Source organism: Nomascus leucogenys, chromosome 10 (assembly GCF_006542625.1).
Source record: "Nomascus leucogenys isolate Asia chromosome 10, Asia_NLE_v1, whole genome shotgun sequence".
NCBI classification, from domain to species: domain Eukaryota; kingdom Metazoa; phylum Chordata; class Mammalia; order Primates; family Hylobatidae; genus Nomascus; species Nomascus leucogenys.
The window spans coordinates 76,117,083-76,135,539 of record NC_044390.1 but is presented as its reverse complement, the minus strand read 5'-3'; the positions used below and the strand labels follow the sequence as shown (position 1 = coordinate 76,135,539).

The 18,457-nt window shown below is 44.6% G+C and overlaps 1 protein-coding gene across 1 annotated transcript in view; it reads left to right on the top strand.

Annotated features, from left to right (window-relative positions):
• The first annotated feature begins 742 nt into the window (after positions 1–742).
• The window catches only part of SVOP (SV2 related protein), a 99,626-nt gene continuing 81,911 nt past the window's right edge, over positions 743–18,457 (top strand). The window contains exon 1 of the mRNA XM_030821328.1: positions 743–1,149. Coding sequence (XP_030677188.1) covers positions 1,115–1,149 — 35 coding nt within the window. The 5' untranslated portion in view covers positions 743–1,114. The remainder of the gene's footprint in view (positions 1,150–18,457) is intronic.

Genomic DNA, 18,457 nt, shown 5'->3' with positions numbered 1-18,457 from the left:
AGGTTGAGGTGGGAGGATTGCTTTAGCCCAGGCGGTCGGGGCTGTAATGAGCCATGATCATGCCACGGCAACTCCAGCCTGGGCAACAGAACAAGAACTTGTCTCAAAAATAAATAAATAAATATTAAAAAAATAAAAAATACCCAGGCTTGGCCTCCACCTCGCGAGAGTTGAGTTCAACTGGTTTGAAATGGAGCCAGGCAATTCTTATATGCAGCCTGAATTGAGAACCATTTATTCAACAAATATTTATGGAGTACCTTCTATGTGCCAGACACTGTTCTAGTACTTGGGACACATCAGTGAAACCTCATGGAGCTTAAGTTCTAAAAGGGTCAGAAATTCTAGTGAGAGGTGGGCTAGGGGAACCATTAAACTAGCTAGGATCTTGGAGGCAGAGACTTTATTTTATTCATGTTTTTATTTCCCAGGGTCAGGGCTGTAGAATTCACCCAATAACGCTTGTTGAAAGAATGAGTGATCTTTGGCCTTCTCATACCTAACTTACATTTTTCTTTTCTGGATTCATTTCACTAGACCCTTAGCTCCACGATGACAATGACAGGTCGAATTTGTTCTGTCATACCCCCAGTGCCTATTACAGTGCCTGGCACATAGGTGCTCAGTAAACAGTACTTAAATGCATGCCTGCATTTGTTATAGCAGCCTGAGTTTCAAGAGTATTATACGGATAACATTAATGAATCCATGCAAATAAACATTTAGACAGGCATCGTCAACCAAAGGGTGCTCACTGGTACCCGGACAACCATTTCACAGACTGGTGTGCCCTATAGGCATCCCAGTGATACACCATCAGCCAGAGAGCTTGTGAACTCCTCCGAGCAGAAGGGCTCTCCCTGCCCCCTCTCCCAGCGCAGCTCGCTTTGCCCTCCGCCTCCTCTTCTCCGCCCACTCTCGCCGCGGTCTCCTGGCGGCGGAGGCTTTGTCTCGTGGGCTGGTCCCCAGCGGCTCCCTCCCCAAACAGCTGCTGCTCGAGGGAGGAAGCGGCGCGGGTGCTGTCCAGCATCCCGGTGCTGAAAATCGGAGGGCTCGTCATCCACCACTACCATGTAAGGGCCATGAGAAGGGCTCGTCCTGGCGCAGCACGGACATGGAGGAGGACTTATTCCAGCTAAGGCAGCTGCCGTGAGTATCATGGGGGCGAGCAAGAGGCAGACAGGCTTTCTTTTAAAAAACGAAAACCTGCAAGGGGGGTGGGGGGGGTGCATCTCCGCATGGTTTCTTGAATTTAAAGGCAACTGTTTCAGAGGAAGGAATTAGGGCCTGGAGGAGACAAGCCATTTTCTTTCCCCAGCAGCCCAGCCTCTGTATCTCTGACTCAGTTCCATTTATCAGATCTGTCAGTACCTTATGGGGGAACCAGGGGGGTTGTGATTCCCCTTTTAATTGCTCTCGATCCTAAAAGGATTTCGAGATGTGAGCTTTAAGAAAGCATTAGCTGCTGTTTTGAAATGTGGACAGAATTGGTGAGTCTATGCAATGACATCGGTCCTTTCCAGCCCTAATCCTATGCTGTGAAATCCATAATTTTTCTGCAAGGTCTTTTGGAAGGGAATGATACTGATGTTGCAAACTGGTTGATAAAAAAACTGGGATGCCTTCCTAGAGGAGAGGGTTGGGCAAAGTCCTGTTGTTTATGAAGTGTGTGAATGAGAGGGCTGTGCACGGTCGGTGAAACCTCTTGCCTTCTTCTGAATGAAAGGTTTTTGTAGCAGCTAGCTAGAGTGAGACTCACCGTCGGAACATCAGGAATATACTGCTTTGAGGATGGCGATTTTTAAGAAAAACCAAATTTGCTCTGAGAATCTGGGGGAAATACCATGCAACCGAAAGGACAGGGGCCTTGTTGTGGGGCTTACAGATTTTTCCTACCACAAGCAGATAGTGATTTGTTAAGTAAATTCCAAGAGTATGAGAGGGGGCATTAAAAAGAACATTGGTGGGGCAGGGGTTGTTTTAATTTTTAGAAACACTAGCCATTTGAGTGGTAAGAGTAGATTCCCTTTGAGATTGTTAGAAAGGATAAATTATAGTTAGTATGTGTGTATTTTCTTGATTTTAAAAATGGTGGATTTTTTTTTCTATAATCTACTGAGGAATTCTCCCAAGTGACTTTTAGTGTGGCTGATACACTTCTCTGAGGCTCTGAGTACTGAAGGGGATTGTAATGTTTACTTTTCAATCAGAGTAAAATTAATTTTCACTAAAATTTTTAATTAATTTAAAATTTGCTTTAAAGCTTTTACTAATTGATCCACAAATAGCATATCTGATTATGTAATACAGCATTATTTCACAAATGCTAGAAGATGTTCGGTTATAATATCCAGAGGTAGATATAAGAGTACATAAAAATGTAAAGGTCTGATTACAAATTTCCCAAGGAAAACATACAACTTTTAATGAGAGTAAATATCATATTCAAAAATAAAACTATTACCCCAATAAAAAATAATTTAATATCAGAAATGTGAACTTTGGTACTCAGAATAAGACTACATATTGGACCTGTGGTTTTCCTGGGATAAATTTTTCAATGATGTCGGAGCATGTGAACTTTTCAAAGAGTCATGTGTATATGAACTTTGCAAAAGGGTCATGTATATTTAATCTACTAATATATAGACCTGACATTATCATGACAATTCCTTCTTTAATTAAAAAAAGCAAAAATAGGAAGTTTTTACTTATTTAAATGTAAAAATTTAAGTTTTTATAGGAATATATTACAATGTACCAATAAATAAAGGTAAGTAAAGTTCAAAGAGAAGCACAAGAATAAAGAGTAAGTCTCCTTTCTTTTCAAACCCCAGTCCTATTCCCCAGAGTTAAGTTTCTTGATTATTCTTTCTGGTGCTTAATAGGCATAAATACATATATTATCTATTAGGTCCAATTGTGTACTGGTTAAGTACATTATCTCTTGAATCAGACATACTTGGGTTCAAATCTTTACGATGCCACTTCCTGGCTGTGTGACTTTAAGCAAGTGACTTAACCTTTCTGAGACTCAGTTTCCTTAGCTACACAATGAGGATCATAACAGTACTTAATTCACAAGGTTATTGTGAAGATCGAATGAGATAATATATGCCAAATGCTGGGCAGACACAAAGCACTCAATGCGTATTAGCTATTATTATTATTACATCTGAAAAATCATTTATATAAACAAAATATGTAGGTTTGCTATACTGGACTCCCTCAAAATCTTAATCTGCAAACCCCAAATGACATTTGAATGAAGTCAAAATTAGCCCTGAAATGTGTTGACCTCAATTTCTAAAAAAAGAGTAAGATAAATGAAACGGCCACATGAATCTGAGTGGGTTACAAATCACGATTTAGATGTTTTTTAAACCACACCCTTCGTATATTATGCACAGATTGCAGGCAGCAGATTTCCTGAGAGCAATATGGCTAAAAAAAATTCAGAGTGCCTTGTAGAGGGTTGGCAAGAGTGGACTTTGGAATAGACTCAGTCCCGTGGGAGGCCAAGTGTTAGCAGATTATAAGCCACTAAGTAGTTTACATGGTTGGGGAATGGGGAAAGGGAGTGAAGGTGTCTAAGAAACAGTCCTTCCTTGAACTTGAAGGAACCTTCACACAGCTCTGGGGTGGTTCATTTGAGACCACAAAAGACCATTGTTTTTCACAGGCTGTCCACTCTGGGACAGCACCACATAGAGGAGATTTGGGAGGCTGAGAGTTTGCATCCACTTCTGCCTTTTTGTGTGACCTTGTGCAAATCAGACTTTTCTAGGTCTGTTCTTTCTAGGATGATTTCTTGAAAGCAAGTTTGCAGACACTGATTGATCGATTCATTCATTCATTCATTCATTCATTCACTAATTTACTTAGATACCATCCTAGGTACAAAGGATTCTACAGCTGAGTAAGGTAAAATGGTTCTTGCGCTTAAGCAACTCACAATCTAGAGCTGCAATGTCCAATAGTACATTTAGCCACTAGTTACATGTGGCTATTTAAATTTAAACTTAAATGAATTTAAAGTATGCAGTTTGTACATGAAATAATTTATATAGTATAATATACAATATAAAATGTATATATATAATATACTATAGAAAATATGTGGCCGGGTGCGGTGGGTCACGCCTATAATCCCAGCACTTTGGGAGACCAAGGTGGGTGGATCATTTGAGGTCAGGAGTTCGAGACAAGCCTGACCAACATGGTGAAACACTGTCTCTACTAAAAATACAAACAAAATTAGTCGGGCATGGTGGCACATCCCAGCTACTTGGGAGGCTGAGGCAGGAGAATCACTTGAACCTGGGAGGCAGAGGTTGCAGTGAGCAGAGATTGTGCCACTGCACTCCAGCCTGGGCAACACAGTGAGACTCTGTCTCAAAAAAATACGTGTGTGTATATATATATATATAATGTAAAATTTTTAAAAAATTTGTCTCTCAGTCATACTAACCACATTTCAAATGCTCAATAGCTACATGTGGCTAGTGGCTACTATATTGGACAGCATACATGTAGGCCAGCAGTCCCCAACTTTTTTGGCTCCAGGGACTGGTTTCTTGGAAGACAATTTTTCCATGGATGGGGTGGTTAAGTAGGGGGATAGGGTTGGGGTTTCAGGATAAAACTGTTCCACCTCAGATCTTCAGGCATTAGATTCTCATAAGGAGCCTGCAACTTAGACCCCTTGTGTGTCAGTTCACAATAGGGTTCACGCTCCTATGAGAATCTAATGCCGCTGCTGATTGACAGGAGGCGGAGCTCGGGCAGTAATGCTCGCTCACCCAAGGTTCACCATGCAGCCCGGTTCCTAACAGGCCAGAGACCATTATGGGTCCTTGGCCCAGGGATTGGGGACCCCTGGTCTAGGACATTTCCATAATTGCAGAAAGTTCTATTGGACAGCACTGGTTTGGTAGGAGGAAGGACACTGAACACATCATTGCAAATAATTATGAGAATTGTCTTAAGTGCTATCAAGAACTACTGCAAGCCTGGGGAATATATTGAGATCCGTTTCCACTAAAAAAATTTTTTTCTTAATTAGCTAGGTCTGGTGGCTCATGCCTGTGGCCCCAACTACTAGGGAGGCTGAGACAGGAGGATTGCTTGAGCCTGGGAGGTCAAGGCTGCAATGAGCCATGATCGTGACACTGCACTCCAGCCTGAGTGACAGAGTGAGATCCTGTCTCAAAAAAAAAAAAAAAAAAAGAACTAATGCAGAGTACGGGTAAGGAGACTAGTTTTAGATGGGAGGTGGGTATCAGGGAAGACTTCCCTAAGGAAGTGACATTTGACCTGATCCTCTGGAGATGTAATTTCAGGAAAAAGAGACAGGATTAAGAACATTCCAGGAAGAAGAAACTGTATGGGTAAGAGCCCTGAATTGGGAAAAAAGACTGGTGTGTCTCTAAATCAGCCAATAGATCATTAATGAACAAGTGGCTTGAGGGGAAACTGCTGAGGACAACAGGGAGCAGGTCATCCAGGGTCTTGTGGTATATGACAAGGAGTTGGGACATCATCCTGCATTTGCTGAATCTACTGTCTCCTTTCTTACAAACCCTGTCTTTCAAGGTTGAGTTTGGGTCCACCATTGTAATAAATCTGCCCCTGACTTCTGCCAGTCTTAATCAATAGCAGAGGTAAAAATGTGGAAACTGGCTCAGGCAGACCTGGGTTCAAACTCTGGCTCTGGCCCTATCTGGGTGGCCTCGGGCTAAAGCCTTCTTCTCCTCAAGGCTGAGTGCCTTTCTGTGAAGTAAGAACAGTGATAACACCTGCAGGGCTATTGTAAGGATCAGGGAGATAATCACTGGGAAGCTCTCAGCACAGGGCCTGGCTTTGAGTATGAGCTCGATTCGTGGTGCTGGTGTTATTTGTTTTCCTCCACTCGGCATTCGTTTCCCTGATCTTCCAACTTATTAGGTAGTAGGAGTGCCTGGAAGCCACAGTCTCCTGTGCAAAACATTAAGAAGATGTCTGGTGTGGTGTGAGAGCATATGTCTGAACTTGAGCTCTTCGTCTGTCCTCCACCTGCTCCTCTTTCAGCCTCCCCCATCTCAGTTGATGACAACTCCATTTGTCCCATTTGGCCAGAAACTTTGGAGTCAAGTTAGACTCCTCTCTTACTCCCATTTCACTTTTTTGTTTTGTTTTGTTTTGTTTTGTTGAGACAGAGTCTCACTCTGTTGCCCAGGCTGGAGTGCAGTGGTGTGATCTCAGCTCACTGCAACCTCTGCCTCCCAGGTTCAAGCGATTATCATAGCCACCCCTGTAGCTGGGATTACAGGCATGCACCACCATGCCCAGCTAATTTTTTTTGTAGAGATGGGGTTTTGCCATGTTGGCCAGGTTGGTCACCTTGCTCCAAGTGACCCTTCTGCCTTGGCCCTGCAAAGTGCTGGGATTATAGGCATGAGCACCATGCCTGGCCTCATTTCACTTTCAGTCCATCAGGAAATCCTTTGGTCCTGCCTTCAACTTACACCCAGGCTCCCACCCCTTCTGCTGCAATCCCCTGGTTCAAGTCTCCATCCTCTCTCACTGGGATTGATTTCAATGATGTCTGTGCTGGTTTTCCCGCTCCTGCCCTTGCCTCTGTATAGCCCATTCTCAACCCAGCAGCCAGAGGGATTCTTTAAAAGTCAGATCATGTCCTTCCTCGGCTCAAAACTCTCCCATGGTTCCCATCTCACCTCGTCTCTTTCACTATCCTACCCATTCATGCTGCCGCCTCCCTGCTGTTCCTCAGCCATGCCAGCCAGGCTCCTGCCTCAGGATCCACCCCCTAGAAAGCTCTTCTCCAAGGTACTTGCTTCACTCTCATAAAGTCTCAAATGCCACCTTCTCACCAAAGCTTACCCTAATAACTCTCTTTAAATTTGCAGCCCTCTCATATACCCATTAGGATGGCTACTATCAAAATAAAAAATACCTGAGCTGGGTGCGGTGGTTCAAGCCCGTAATCTCAGCACTTTGGGAGACCAATGCGGGAGGACTGCTAGAAGCCAAGAGCTGTGAGACCAGTCTGGGCAACAAAGCAAGACCCCATCTCTACCAAAAATTTTGAAAAACTAGCCAGCCATGGTGGTACGTGCCTGTAGTCCCAGCTACTTAGGAGGCTGAGGAGGGAAGATTGCTTGAGCCCAGGGTTTTGAGGCTGCAGTGAGTTATGAATGTGCCACTACACTCCAGCTTGGGTGATCGAATGAGACCCTGTCACAAAAAAGAAAGAAAGACCAAAAAAATCAGAAAATAACAAATGTTGGTGAGGATGTAGAGAAATTGGAACTTTCACACACTGTTGGTGAAATATAAAATAGTGTAGCCATTATGGAAAACAGTATGGCAGTTCCTCAAATGTAAAAATAAAAATAATGCGATGTGACCCAGTAATTCCACTTCTGGTTATAGATGCAAAATAATGGGAAGCAGGGTGTTGAAGAGATATTTGTACTTCTATGTTCACAGCAGCATTATTCACTATAGCCAAACATGAAAACCCATGCCCATGGACTGATGAATGGATGAATAATATTCCATTGTGCAATATTGCTAAAATCTCCTCTCTTAGCAATTTTCAAGAAACAAAATGTGGTCTAACCACATTTGGAATATTATTCAGCCTTAAAAAAGGAAGGAAATTTTGGCTGGGTGCAGTGGCTCATGCCTGTAATCCCAGCACTTTGGAAGGCTGAGGCAGGTGGATCACTTGAGTTCAGGAGTTCAAGACCAGCCTGGCCAACATGGTGAAACCCCGTCTCTACTAAAAATACAAACATTAGCCAGGTGTGGTGGCAAGCACCTGTAATCCCAGCTGCTTGGGAGGCTGAGGCACGAGAATCACTTGAACCTAGGAGATGGAGGTTGCAATGAACCGAGATTGCACCATGGCACTCTAGCCTGGGCAACAGAGTGGGACTCCATCTCAAAAAAAAAAAAAAAAAAAAAAGGAAGGAAATTTGGGCAGTCCTACAATGCAGATGAAGCTTGCAGACATTGTGCAAATAAAGCAGTCACAAAAAGACAAATACAGCATGATCCCACTTACATGAGGTGCCTAGAGCAGTCAAATCCATAGAGACAGAAAGTAAAATGTTGGTTTCAGGAGCTCGGTGGTGGGGGGAGAGGGAATGGGGAGTTGGTGTTTAATGGTACTGAATTTAAATTTAAATTTTGCAAAATGAAAAGAGTTCTGCAGGTGGATGGTGGTGATGATTGTACAACAATGTGAACGTGCTTAATGCCAGAGAACTGTATACTCAAAAATGGTTAAGACTGGGCCAGGTGCAGTGGCTCACGCCTGTAATCTCAGCACTTTGGGAGGCTAAGGCAGGCAGATCACTTGAGGCCAGAAGTTCGAGATCAGCCTGGCCAACATGGTGAAAACCGTCTCTACTAAAAATGCAAAAATTAGCCAGGTGTGGTGGCATGAACCTATAATCTCAGCTACTCAGGAGGCTGAGGCATGAGAATCACTTGAACCTGGGAGGTGGAGGTTGCAGTAATCAAAGATCGTGCTGCTGCACTCCAGCCTGGGTGACAGAGTGAGACTGTCTCAGAAAAAAAAAAAAAGGTTAAGACGGTAAGTTTGATGCTATGTGTATTTAATCACAGTTGAAAAAAAGCTGCAGCCTTCTTCCTCTATCCTCCAATACCATGTTCTCCTTTTTCTTTTTTCATAGCACGTATCATCTGCTAATAAACTCTATAATTTGCTTATTTATTGTTTAGTGTTTGTCTTCCCTCATGAGAGTTTCACAAGGGTGGGATCTGATGTATCCCAAGTGTGTGGGATATTGCTGTCAGTTTCACCTACTACTGGATTCCAGTGTAGACCAATATAGACAGGCCAAATGATTAGGAAAGCTACATGAATGAAAAACCAGAAAAATCTGTCCGTCAGCTGTGTTATTTTCCCTGACAGTGGGACCACTATTAAGTTTTAGCAGCTGTATAGCCCAGTCTACCTGGAAAGACCAGACATAGCTTTGTTTCTTCATGTCTATTTTCTGCTTCCCCGGATTCCTTTTTTAAGACAGACTCTCACTCCAGTTGCCCAGGCTCGAGTGCAGTGGCACAATCATGACTCACTGCAGCCTCAACCCCCTGGGCTCAGCTGATTCTTTCACCTCAACCTCCCCTGTAGCTGGGACTACAGGCACATGACACCATGCCTAGCTCATTTTTTGTATTTTTGGTAGAGGCAGGGTTTCACTGTGTTGTCCAGGCTGGTCTCAAACTCCTGGACTCAAACAATCCACCTGCTTTGGCCTCCCAAAGTGCTGGGATTACAGGCTTGAACCACCATATCGGGCTGTACTTCCTCATTTTCTTTGACTAAATCAGGGAGGTTGGGAAAACAGCAGTTTGACTACTGATTACATAAAAAATTTTTTTATTATTTTAATATTTAAAAAAATGTTAAATTGGCAAATAAAAATTATGTATGCATGGTGTAGAACATGTTGTTCTGAAATATGTGTAATTGTGAAATAGCTATTTCAAGCTAATTAACATATGCATCATCTCACATCCTTTTTTGTGGTGAGTACACTTAAAATCTCCTTTCTTAGCAATTTTCAAGTATACAATACTCTAAATTGTTATTAACTATAGTCTCCATGTTGTACGATAGATCTCTTGAACCTATTTCTCCTGTCTAACTGATTTTTTTTTTTTTTTTTTCTGAGACAGTCTTGCTCTGTTGCTCAGGCTGGAGTGCAGTGGTGTGATCTTGGCTCACTGCAACCTCCGCCTCCCAGGCTCAAGTGATTCTCCTGCTTCAGCCTCCTGACTAGCTGGGATTATAGGCACCCACCACTGCGCTTGGCTAATTTTTGTATTTTTAGTAGAGACGGGGTTTTGCCATGTCAGCCAGGCTGGTCTTGAACTCCTGACCTCAGGTGATCTGCCTGCTTCAGCCTCCCAAAGTGCTGGGATTAGAGGTGTGAGCCAATGCGCCCAGCCTAACTGAATTTTTTTTTTACCTGCAGCAACTCCCTAATTCCTCCAAGCCCCTACCAAGCTCCTAGTAATCACCATTCTACTCTCTGCTTCTATGAGTTTGACTTTTTCAGATTCCACATGTAAGTGAGATCATGCAGTATTTGTCTTTCTGTGCCTGGCTTATTTCACTTAACACAATGTCCTCCAGGTTCGTTCATGTTGTTGCGAATGAGTGGATTTCCTTCTCTCTTAATGCTGAATAGTATTCCATCGTGTTTATACCACATTTCCTTGATCCATTCATCTCTTGATGGACACCTAGGTAGATTCCATAGGTTGGTGATTGTGAATAATGCTGCGATGATTATATGACTATTGCTGTTGAAATTGTCCCAGGTAAACTCTTTGAGCCCATGTTAACCCAGGCAAGGATTTGTGTTTGAGTTCTAGGGGAGAAGCTAGAAGCAGGTCCTGGTTCCTCTAACTGAGAAGATCTCTGCATAGAGACACAGGACCAGAGGAGGTGGCAAAGGCACACATGAGACTTCCTGCTGGCTCCCATCCCCCTGAGACCTAGTGGGGCCAAAGGAGGGGGAGGATCCCTGGACAAGGAGGAGAGATAGGGCATCATTGTCACTCACTTCAGGCAAAAAGTAGGGAGTTATTGTAATAGCCTGGGCATCGCCCAAGGGAACCCACCACAGCCTTTAAAACCTCACACTCAGAGCTGCTCACACCCCTTCATTTCAAAAATGTTTACATTTTATGCCAGCCAGCTTCACTTAAAGAATGTGTGTTTCAATGACTTAAGGGGAATAGTCTGATTGTTGAGTGCATTATATAAGATAGTGTAGTGGCCCTCGTCTATAATCTCAGCACTTTGGTGGGGGCCAAGGTGGGAGGATCGCTTGAGGTCAGGAGTTCGAGACCAGCCTGGCCAACATGATGAAACCCTGTCTTTACTAAAAATACAAAAATTAGCCAGGTGTGGTGGCGTGTGCCTGTAATCCCAGCTACTCGGGAGGCTGAGGCATAAGAATCGCTTGAACCCAGGAAGTAGAGGTTGAAGTGAGCTGACATCATGCCACTGCACTCCAGCCTGGATGACAGAGCGAGACCCTGCCTCAAAAAACAAAACAGAAAACCTCACACTCAAAGCTGTTCACACCCCTTCACTTCAAAAATGTTTACATTTTATGCCAGCCAGCTTCACCTATGAGGAATGAGTATTTCAGTGACTTAAGGGGAACAGTCTGGGCCGGGTGCAATGGCTCTTGTCTATAATCCCAGCACTTTGGGGGGCCAAGGCAGGAGAATCGCTTGAGCTCAGGAGTTTGAGATCAGCCTGGGCAACATAGAAGGACCCCCTCTCTAAAAAAAAAATTATCTGCGTGTGGTGCCTGTGGTCACAGCTACTTGGGAGGCTGAGGCAGAAGGATCACTTGAGCCTGGAAGGTTGAGATTGCAGTGAGCTATGATTGCACCATTGCACTCCAGCCTGGGCGACAAAGTGAGACCCAATCTGAAAAACAAAACAAAACAAAAACCACAATAGTCTGGAGGCCAAAGAAAGAAAGTCTCCTTGAAAAGAGGCCATTGTTTGGGTGGCCTTGGGTCTTAGGGAGGATTATTCCAGGGCTCACTGGCCTAGACAGTGGCTTTACAGCCCCAGCTAAGGTCTTCTCTGGGCTGTCTGAAAGAATTATGCAGATTTGCATGTGAATGATTATGTGATCTTGGGCAATTTATTTAACTTCCTTGAGACACAAGGGGGTGCCCGGGTCACCTTTGAGGGCATTTTCAGCTCTATGAGACTGATTCTCAGCTCTCTGGATGAATATGCCTGGCACCAGCCTGGATCATGGCAGTTATTCTGGTGTATTTATTAACTTATTTGTTTAATTAATTTTTTTTTTGAGAGAGAGGGTCTCTCTCTGTTGCCCAGGCTGGAGTGCAGTGGCATGATCATGGCTCACTGCAGCCTTCGAACTCCTGGGCTCAAGCAATCCTCCTGCCTCAGCTTTCCAACGTGCTAGGCTTAAAGGTGTGAGCTACTCTGCCCAGCCTGGTGTAATTATTAATAGTATCTCATTCACTCTTTAACCCAGGGTTTCTCAGCCTCAACACTATTCATATTTTAGACCAGACAATACTTTGTAGTGGGGGGGCTGTCCTATGCATTGTAGGATGTTTAGCAGCATTTCTGGCCTCCTCTACCCACCAGATGTCACTCTCACTCCCACCAGTTATGACCATCAAAGCTGTCTCTAGACATTGCCGATGCCCCTGGGAGACTAAATTGCCCCGATTGAAAACCACTGCTCTAGGACCAGGCGCCATGGCTCACACCTGTAAGCCCAGCACTTTGGGAGGGCGAGGCAGGTGGATCACTTGAGGTCAGGAGTTCGAAACTAGCCTGGCCAACATGGTGAAACCTCATCTCTACTAAAAAAATACAAAAATTAGCTGGGTGTGGTGGCTGGCACCTGTAATCCCAGCTACTCGGGAGGCTGAGGCAGGAGAATCGCTTGAATCCAGCAGACAGCCACTCATTTCTACAGCATATTCAGATCTCTCTTTAAGCCTCACTCCTCTGACTTGAGTCATGCTGGCACCCTGTACATGTTCTCTTAACAACTTGTGCATCTTCTGCAATGCTCAGGGTACCTTTGGTAAAAGGCTGTAAGTTCCATAGGGGCAAGAACTCAAATCTGACACAGAGAGGGTCCCCTCTGTATGGTTGTTAAATGAATGAGTGAATAAATAAGTTACAAAGACAAGGCCGGATGTGGTGGCTCATGCCTGTAATCCCAGCTCTTTGGGAGGCCGAGGCAGGCTGATTATCTGAGGTCAGGAGTTCGAGACTAGCCTGGCCAAGATGGAAAAACCCTGTCTCTACTAAAAATATAAAAATTAGCGAGGTGTTGTGGCTCGCGCCTGTAATCTCAGCTACTTGGGAGGCTGAAGCATGAGAATCTCTTGAACCCGGGAAGCAGACGCTGCAGTGAGCGGACATCATGCCACTGCACTCCAGCCTGGGTAAGAGTAAGACTCCATCTCAAAAAAAAAAAGAAAGAAAGAAAAGAAAAAAAAAAGTTACAAAGACAAATGACCGACTCTGAAAGTTGCAGCACAGGCTTTTTTGTTCTCCAATCAGAAGAGTAACCCACTCCCTCTACTGAGGCCATGTCAGAGAATGAATAAGTGTGTGCGCGCTCAACTCAGGCGATTTGGTTTTGGATCCTGACTTTCTGGCTAACTTGGTAGGTGATCTTGGGCAAGTTCCTTGTTTTTCTTTAGGCCTCAGTCTTATCATCTGTAAAGTGGAGACAGCAATGGCACCCACCTCCTAGGGCATGAGGGTTCCTTGAGATGATGCTCATAATGTGCTTAGCGGAGCTACCAGCCCCTGATAAAGGCTTCATGAATGCTAACTATGATTTATTTTTTATCATTACCTTTTGTCCAGGATATAAGCTAGTGGTCTGCTATCCTAGGAACAAGCTCATTGCTATTCAGGTTGACAGGGATGGCAGAAAAATGCAAATAAATAAAATCCACAGAGAACTAAAATTTCCATTAATTATAGACTTCCAACACATTCAGAAATGGAAGGTCATCACATCCAACCCCTCACACCCCGTCTCCCCAGTTCAGAGCAGGCAGGCATCAGATGGTGACTTTCAGACTTCTGTGGCTGCCATCAACATCTTATTAAAATTCAGGTTCTTCGGCCCCACTCTGTAGAGATGCAAAAGCATTATTAGGTCTAGAGTATGGCCCAGGAATCAGCATTTTAATCAGTTCCACAGGGGTATTCTTGGCTTTAGGTACAGAAGCTTTGGCTGACTGGTTAAGATCATGGGTTTTGGAGCTACTTGAGCCAGGGTCCTAGTACACTGCATATTATCTAGGAGACCTGGGAACCATTGGTGTAACCTCTCCTAGCCTCAGTTTACTTGTCTATAAACTGGAGATTTTTTTTTTTGAGACAGAGTCTCACTCTGTCACCCTGGCTGGAGTGCAGTGGTGCAATCATAGCTCACTGCAGTCTTGACCTCCTGGGTTCAAGTGATCCTTCCACCTCATCCTCCCCAGTACCTGAGACCACAGGTGCATACTACCACGGTCAGCTAATTTTTAAATGTTTTGTAGAGACATGGTCTTGCCATGTTGCCCAGGTTGGTCTCAAACTCTTGGGCTCAAGTGATCCTCCCACCTCAGCCTCTCAAGTGTTGGGATTATAGGTGTGAGCCACTGTGCCTGGCTGAAACTAGAGTTATTAATAATATTTCCCTGTTAGGATTGTTGAGTGCATTACATAACATAGTTTATAACACTCAGGCTTGGACCTGGCATGCTGAAGTGATTCATAAATATTAAATATCATTACTCCTGAGCCAATCACATGGACACCTGCCTCTGCTGCAATGCCTCTCATGAGAGGGAGCCCACTTTCTCCTAAAGCAGCCGCTTTCATCTCTCGGCTTCTGTGCCTGATAAGCCTCCTCTTTATATTGAGTTGAGATCTGCTTCCTTCTTTCTTATACCCAGAAGTTCAAGCTCTGTTCTTAGGATCCAGGTTGAGAGGCACCTTCTTTCACAGGTCAGAGCCTCAAATATTTGAAGACAGAGGTTCATCTCCTGGGAAGACTCTTCTCAAATCCTACAGCTCAGGGAGTGCCCCAGGTCTTGTCTTGAAGGAGACAAAGCAAGTCCATATGTTAGTGACCTTGGCAGTCTCTGCTGCTCCAAGTGCACAGCATCTAACTCCATTTGTTGACAAGTTTCAGATTCCAAAGACGCCACATCACCAGGGTATCTGGGACAAAGCTGAGGGATACCGGTTATCAGTGTTTTTGATAGAGTTCCCCAAACAAGGTGATCCCTTGTTGCAACCCTGCCTTCCACTGGCAGAGGAGCCTCCCTATGAAGATATCTTCTTGTACTATTTGGAAGAGTTGGGGAGAAAGGGATGAATATTTAACAAAAGTCTCAGCCCTCCACCTCTCCAACCCCCCTAATCCAAACCACCACTACCTCTTCTCCCACTGGCCACACAGCTTCCTTCCTGGCCTCCCTGACTCCTCCGCAGCCATCTTTTTGTATTAACCAGGCCTTTGATTGTTTATATTCAGATGTTTCAACATCTTGGAGGCTTGCTGACTCTGGAGGGACTTGCCCCTCTCAGAGTTAACTAATTCCTAGAAATAGCAAACAGCTCACCTGCCAGTGTGCCTTTCCTATACAAACCAATCAGGCCAGAGCCTCAGGTCTCTGCAGCCACCTCCTTTATCCAGCTCCCAGACTCCAGGCCACATCTACCTGCCCTCATCACCCCAGAACCAGGCATGAGACAATTAAGGACAGCCCCTATGCTCCAGAGAAGGATGAAATTATTCAAACAAACCGATCCTAAGCCAGCAGCCTCTGCCTTGCCCATTTCTTTCCTGGGAAACCACAATAAAGGCTCTTGCTCATGTTCTCCCCCTATACCCTCTGCCTCCTGACAAACCCTGGGGCTGCCATGTGTGCCCCTTACAGTGTGGCATGCCCCTTCTTCTTGGGATCTGTAAGTATGACAGAGTATATCTTGTCAATGGCTCACATCTCGTGATCTCTCAGCCTTGCCATACCTAAATAATATTAAAACCTATATTTAAAAAACGCTTTCTGGGGTGGGCACAGTGGGCCACCCTGTAATCCCAGCACTTTGGGAGGCCCAGGTAGGCGGATCACCTGAGGTCAGGAGTTCGAGACCATCCTGGCCAACATGGTGAAACCCCATCTCTACTAAAAATACAAAAATTAGCCAGGCATGGTAGCAGGCAGCTGTAATCCCAGCTACTCGGGAGGATGAGGCGGGAGAATCGCTTGAATCCGGGAGTGAGAAGTTGCAGTGAGCCGAGATTGTGCCACTGCACTCCAGCCTGGGTGACAAGAGCGAGACTCTGTCTCAAACAAAACAAAACAACCCGCTTTCCTCCATTGATTCCTCCTCTTGCGGGAGAATGTGCTGAGTGACCTCAAAACTCAACTCTGATCATCTTCCACCCTCTCGCTGCTACTTGAAACCCTTCCATGGTGTCCCACTGGTCTTAGAACAACACAGAAAATCCTCACTGTGACCTCCAGGGCTCTGTGTGATCCCGGCTGTCTCTCTGACCTCTGTTCCCTGGTCCCACCTCCAGGCCTTTGCACTAGCTGTTCTCTCTACTCCTCCCCTATTTGTGTGGGACTGTCTTTGTCCCCTTGATCTCTCCTTGGGGAGGTCTTTCCTGATCACTCACTTTTTTTCTTTAGGCCTCAGTTTTATCATCTGTAAAGTGGGGACAGGAATGGCACCCACCTTCTAGGGCATGAGGGTTCCTTGGGTACCACTGCTGTCCCCACTTGGCACCCTGTTTGCTTCCTCCTCAAGATATATTTCCTTTGCAAATGTATAATGATGTATTTGTTTACTTGTATATTAACCACCTTGCCAACCAGAGCATCCATTTCTGGAGGTCAGGGACCATGTCAATTTCATCCTCCATTGGACCCCAGCACTCACTCAGCATAAGTCAGCCCTCAATAGATGCTTATGGAAATACTGAATGGTCCTGCTAGGCTCTTCCAGATGCTCTCGATAGATAGACTCCTTAGATCTCCATGGCTACCCTGTGAGGTAGGAATTGCCATTTCCATTTTATAGGTGAGGAAACTGAGGCTCAGAGAAGCAAAGTAACCTACCTAGGGTCACACAGGTACTGAATGGTGTGGGTAGGGGATTCAAACCCAAGTCAGTCTGTTTGCCAGAGTTGGTCTCCCTTGTCTACTCTGGCGGACCACTTCTCTGACTCTGAATGCCACATGCAGATAATCACAACTTAAGCTTCCTTTGCAGTCTGATAGCTTGAACTCTGATAGCCTGAACTCAAGGGTTAAAACTCCAGAAGCCCAGATGAAAAGAGAGAAAACTTCCTTATTTAAAATACCTGGCTGGGCACAGTGGCTCATGCCTGTAATCCCAGCACTTTGGGAGGCCAAGACAGGTGGATCACTTGAAGTCAGGAGTTAAGACCAGCCTGGCCACCATGCTGAAACCTCGTCTCTACTAAAAATACAAAAATTAGCCAGGCATGGTGGAGGATGCCTGTAATCCCAGCTACTCTTGGGGATGAGGCAGGAGAATCACTAGAACCCAGGAGACGGAGGTTACAGTGAGCCAAAATTGTGCCACTGCACTCCAGCCTGGGTGGCAGAGTGAGACTCCATCTCAAATAAATGAAATGAAATGAAAAGAAATAAAATAAAATACCTGAATCAGACCGGGCATGGTGGCTCACACCTATAATCCCAACACTTTGGGGATCACTTGAGCTCAGGAGTTTGAGACCAGTCTGGGCAACATAGCAAGACCTTGTTTCTACTAAAATTCAAAAAAAAATTGCTGAGCATGGTGGCACATAGCTGGAGATCCAGCTACTTGGGGGGCTGAGGTGAGAGGATTGCTTGAGCCTGGGAAGTCGAGGCTGCAGTGAGCCCAGATCTGTACTCTAAGCTTGGGCAACAGAGTAAGACCCTGTCTCAAAAAAAAAAAAAAAAAAAAGTAACAATACCCGAATCAAATCACAGTCCCTAATTTAAGGTACCGAGGAAAATTCTATGGTGGTACAAACAAGATCTTTAGGTTGACAACTATTTCCTCAAGTTCTTCTCTCCCTTAAATAGCAAAATTATGTAAAACAAATGTTCCCTGCTATTTTGGTAAATTATATGCTATATATATAAATATACAACAAATGGCAAGAGATTGTGAGCCAGCCTGTTTTGAAGCCTTCATATATTTAACATATGCCACTGCTATTTTCTTTTTCTTTCATATTACTTTTTTTTCCCCTTGGGAAATCTTGGCTCATGTAGTTGATACATTCTTTTAGGAACCCGACTGATTCAAAATGTAGACTGGCTTTCTGAGTACTGTATAGTTTAATGTCAAAGGTCCCTCTTTATTTCTGTTTTAAAACAAACTTTAATAAACAAAGGTGCCCTCGCTTTTTGTAGTTTGCCAACGAAGAAATGTGAGCAGGTCCAGGTTTAAAACTGCAGGGAGGTTGGGCTCTGTGGCTCACGCTTGTAATCCCAGCACTTCAGGAGGCCGAGGCAGGAGGACCAGTCGAGCCCAGGAGTTTGAGACCAGCCTGGGTAACATAGTGAGACCCTATCTCTACAAGAAATTTTAAAATTGGCTGGATATGGTGGTGCACGCCTGCAGTCCCAGCTACTGTTGAAGCTGAGGCAGGAGGATCGCTTGAGTCCAGGAGTTGGAGGGTGCAGTGAGCTTTATTGCACTACTGCACTCCAGCCTGGGTGACAGAGCAAGACCCTGTCTCAAAAAATAAATAAATAAAACTTCAGGGAGCTAAGCCATTTTCTCAAAGTCACTTTTTACAAGGGTCAATGTACTCCAAACTCAAGGTAGAGAGGTGACTTGGAGAAGACAGGT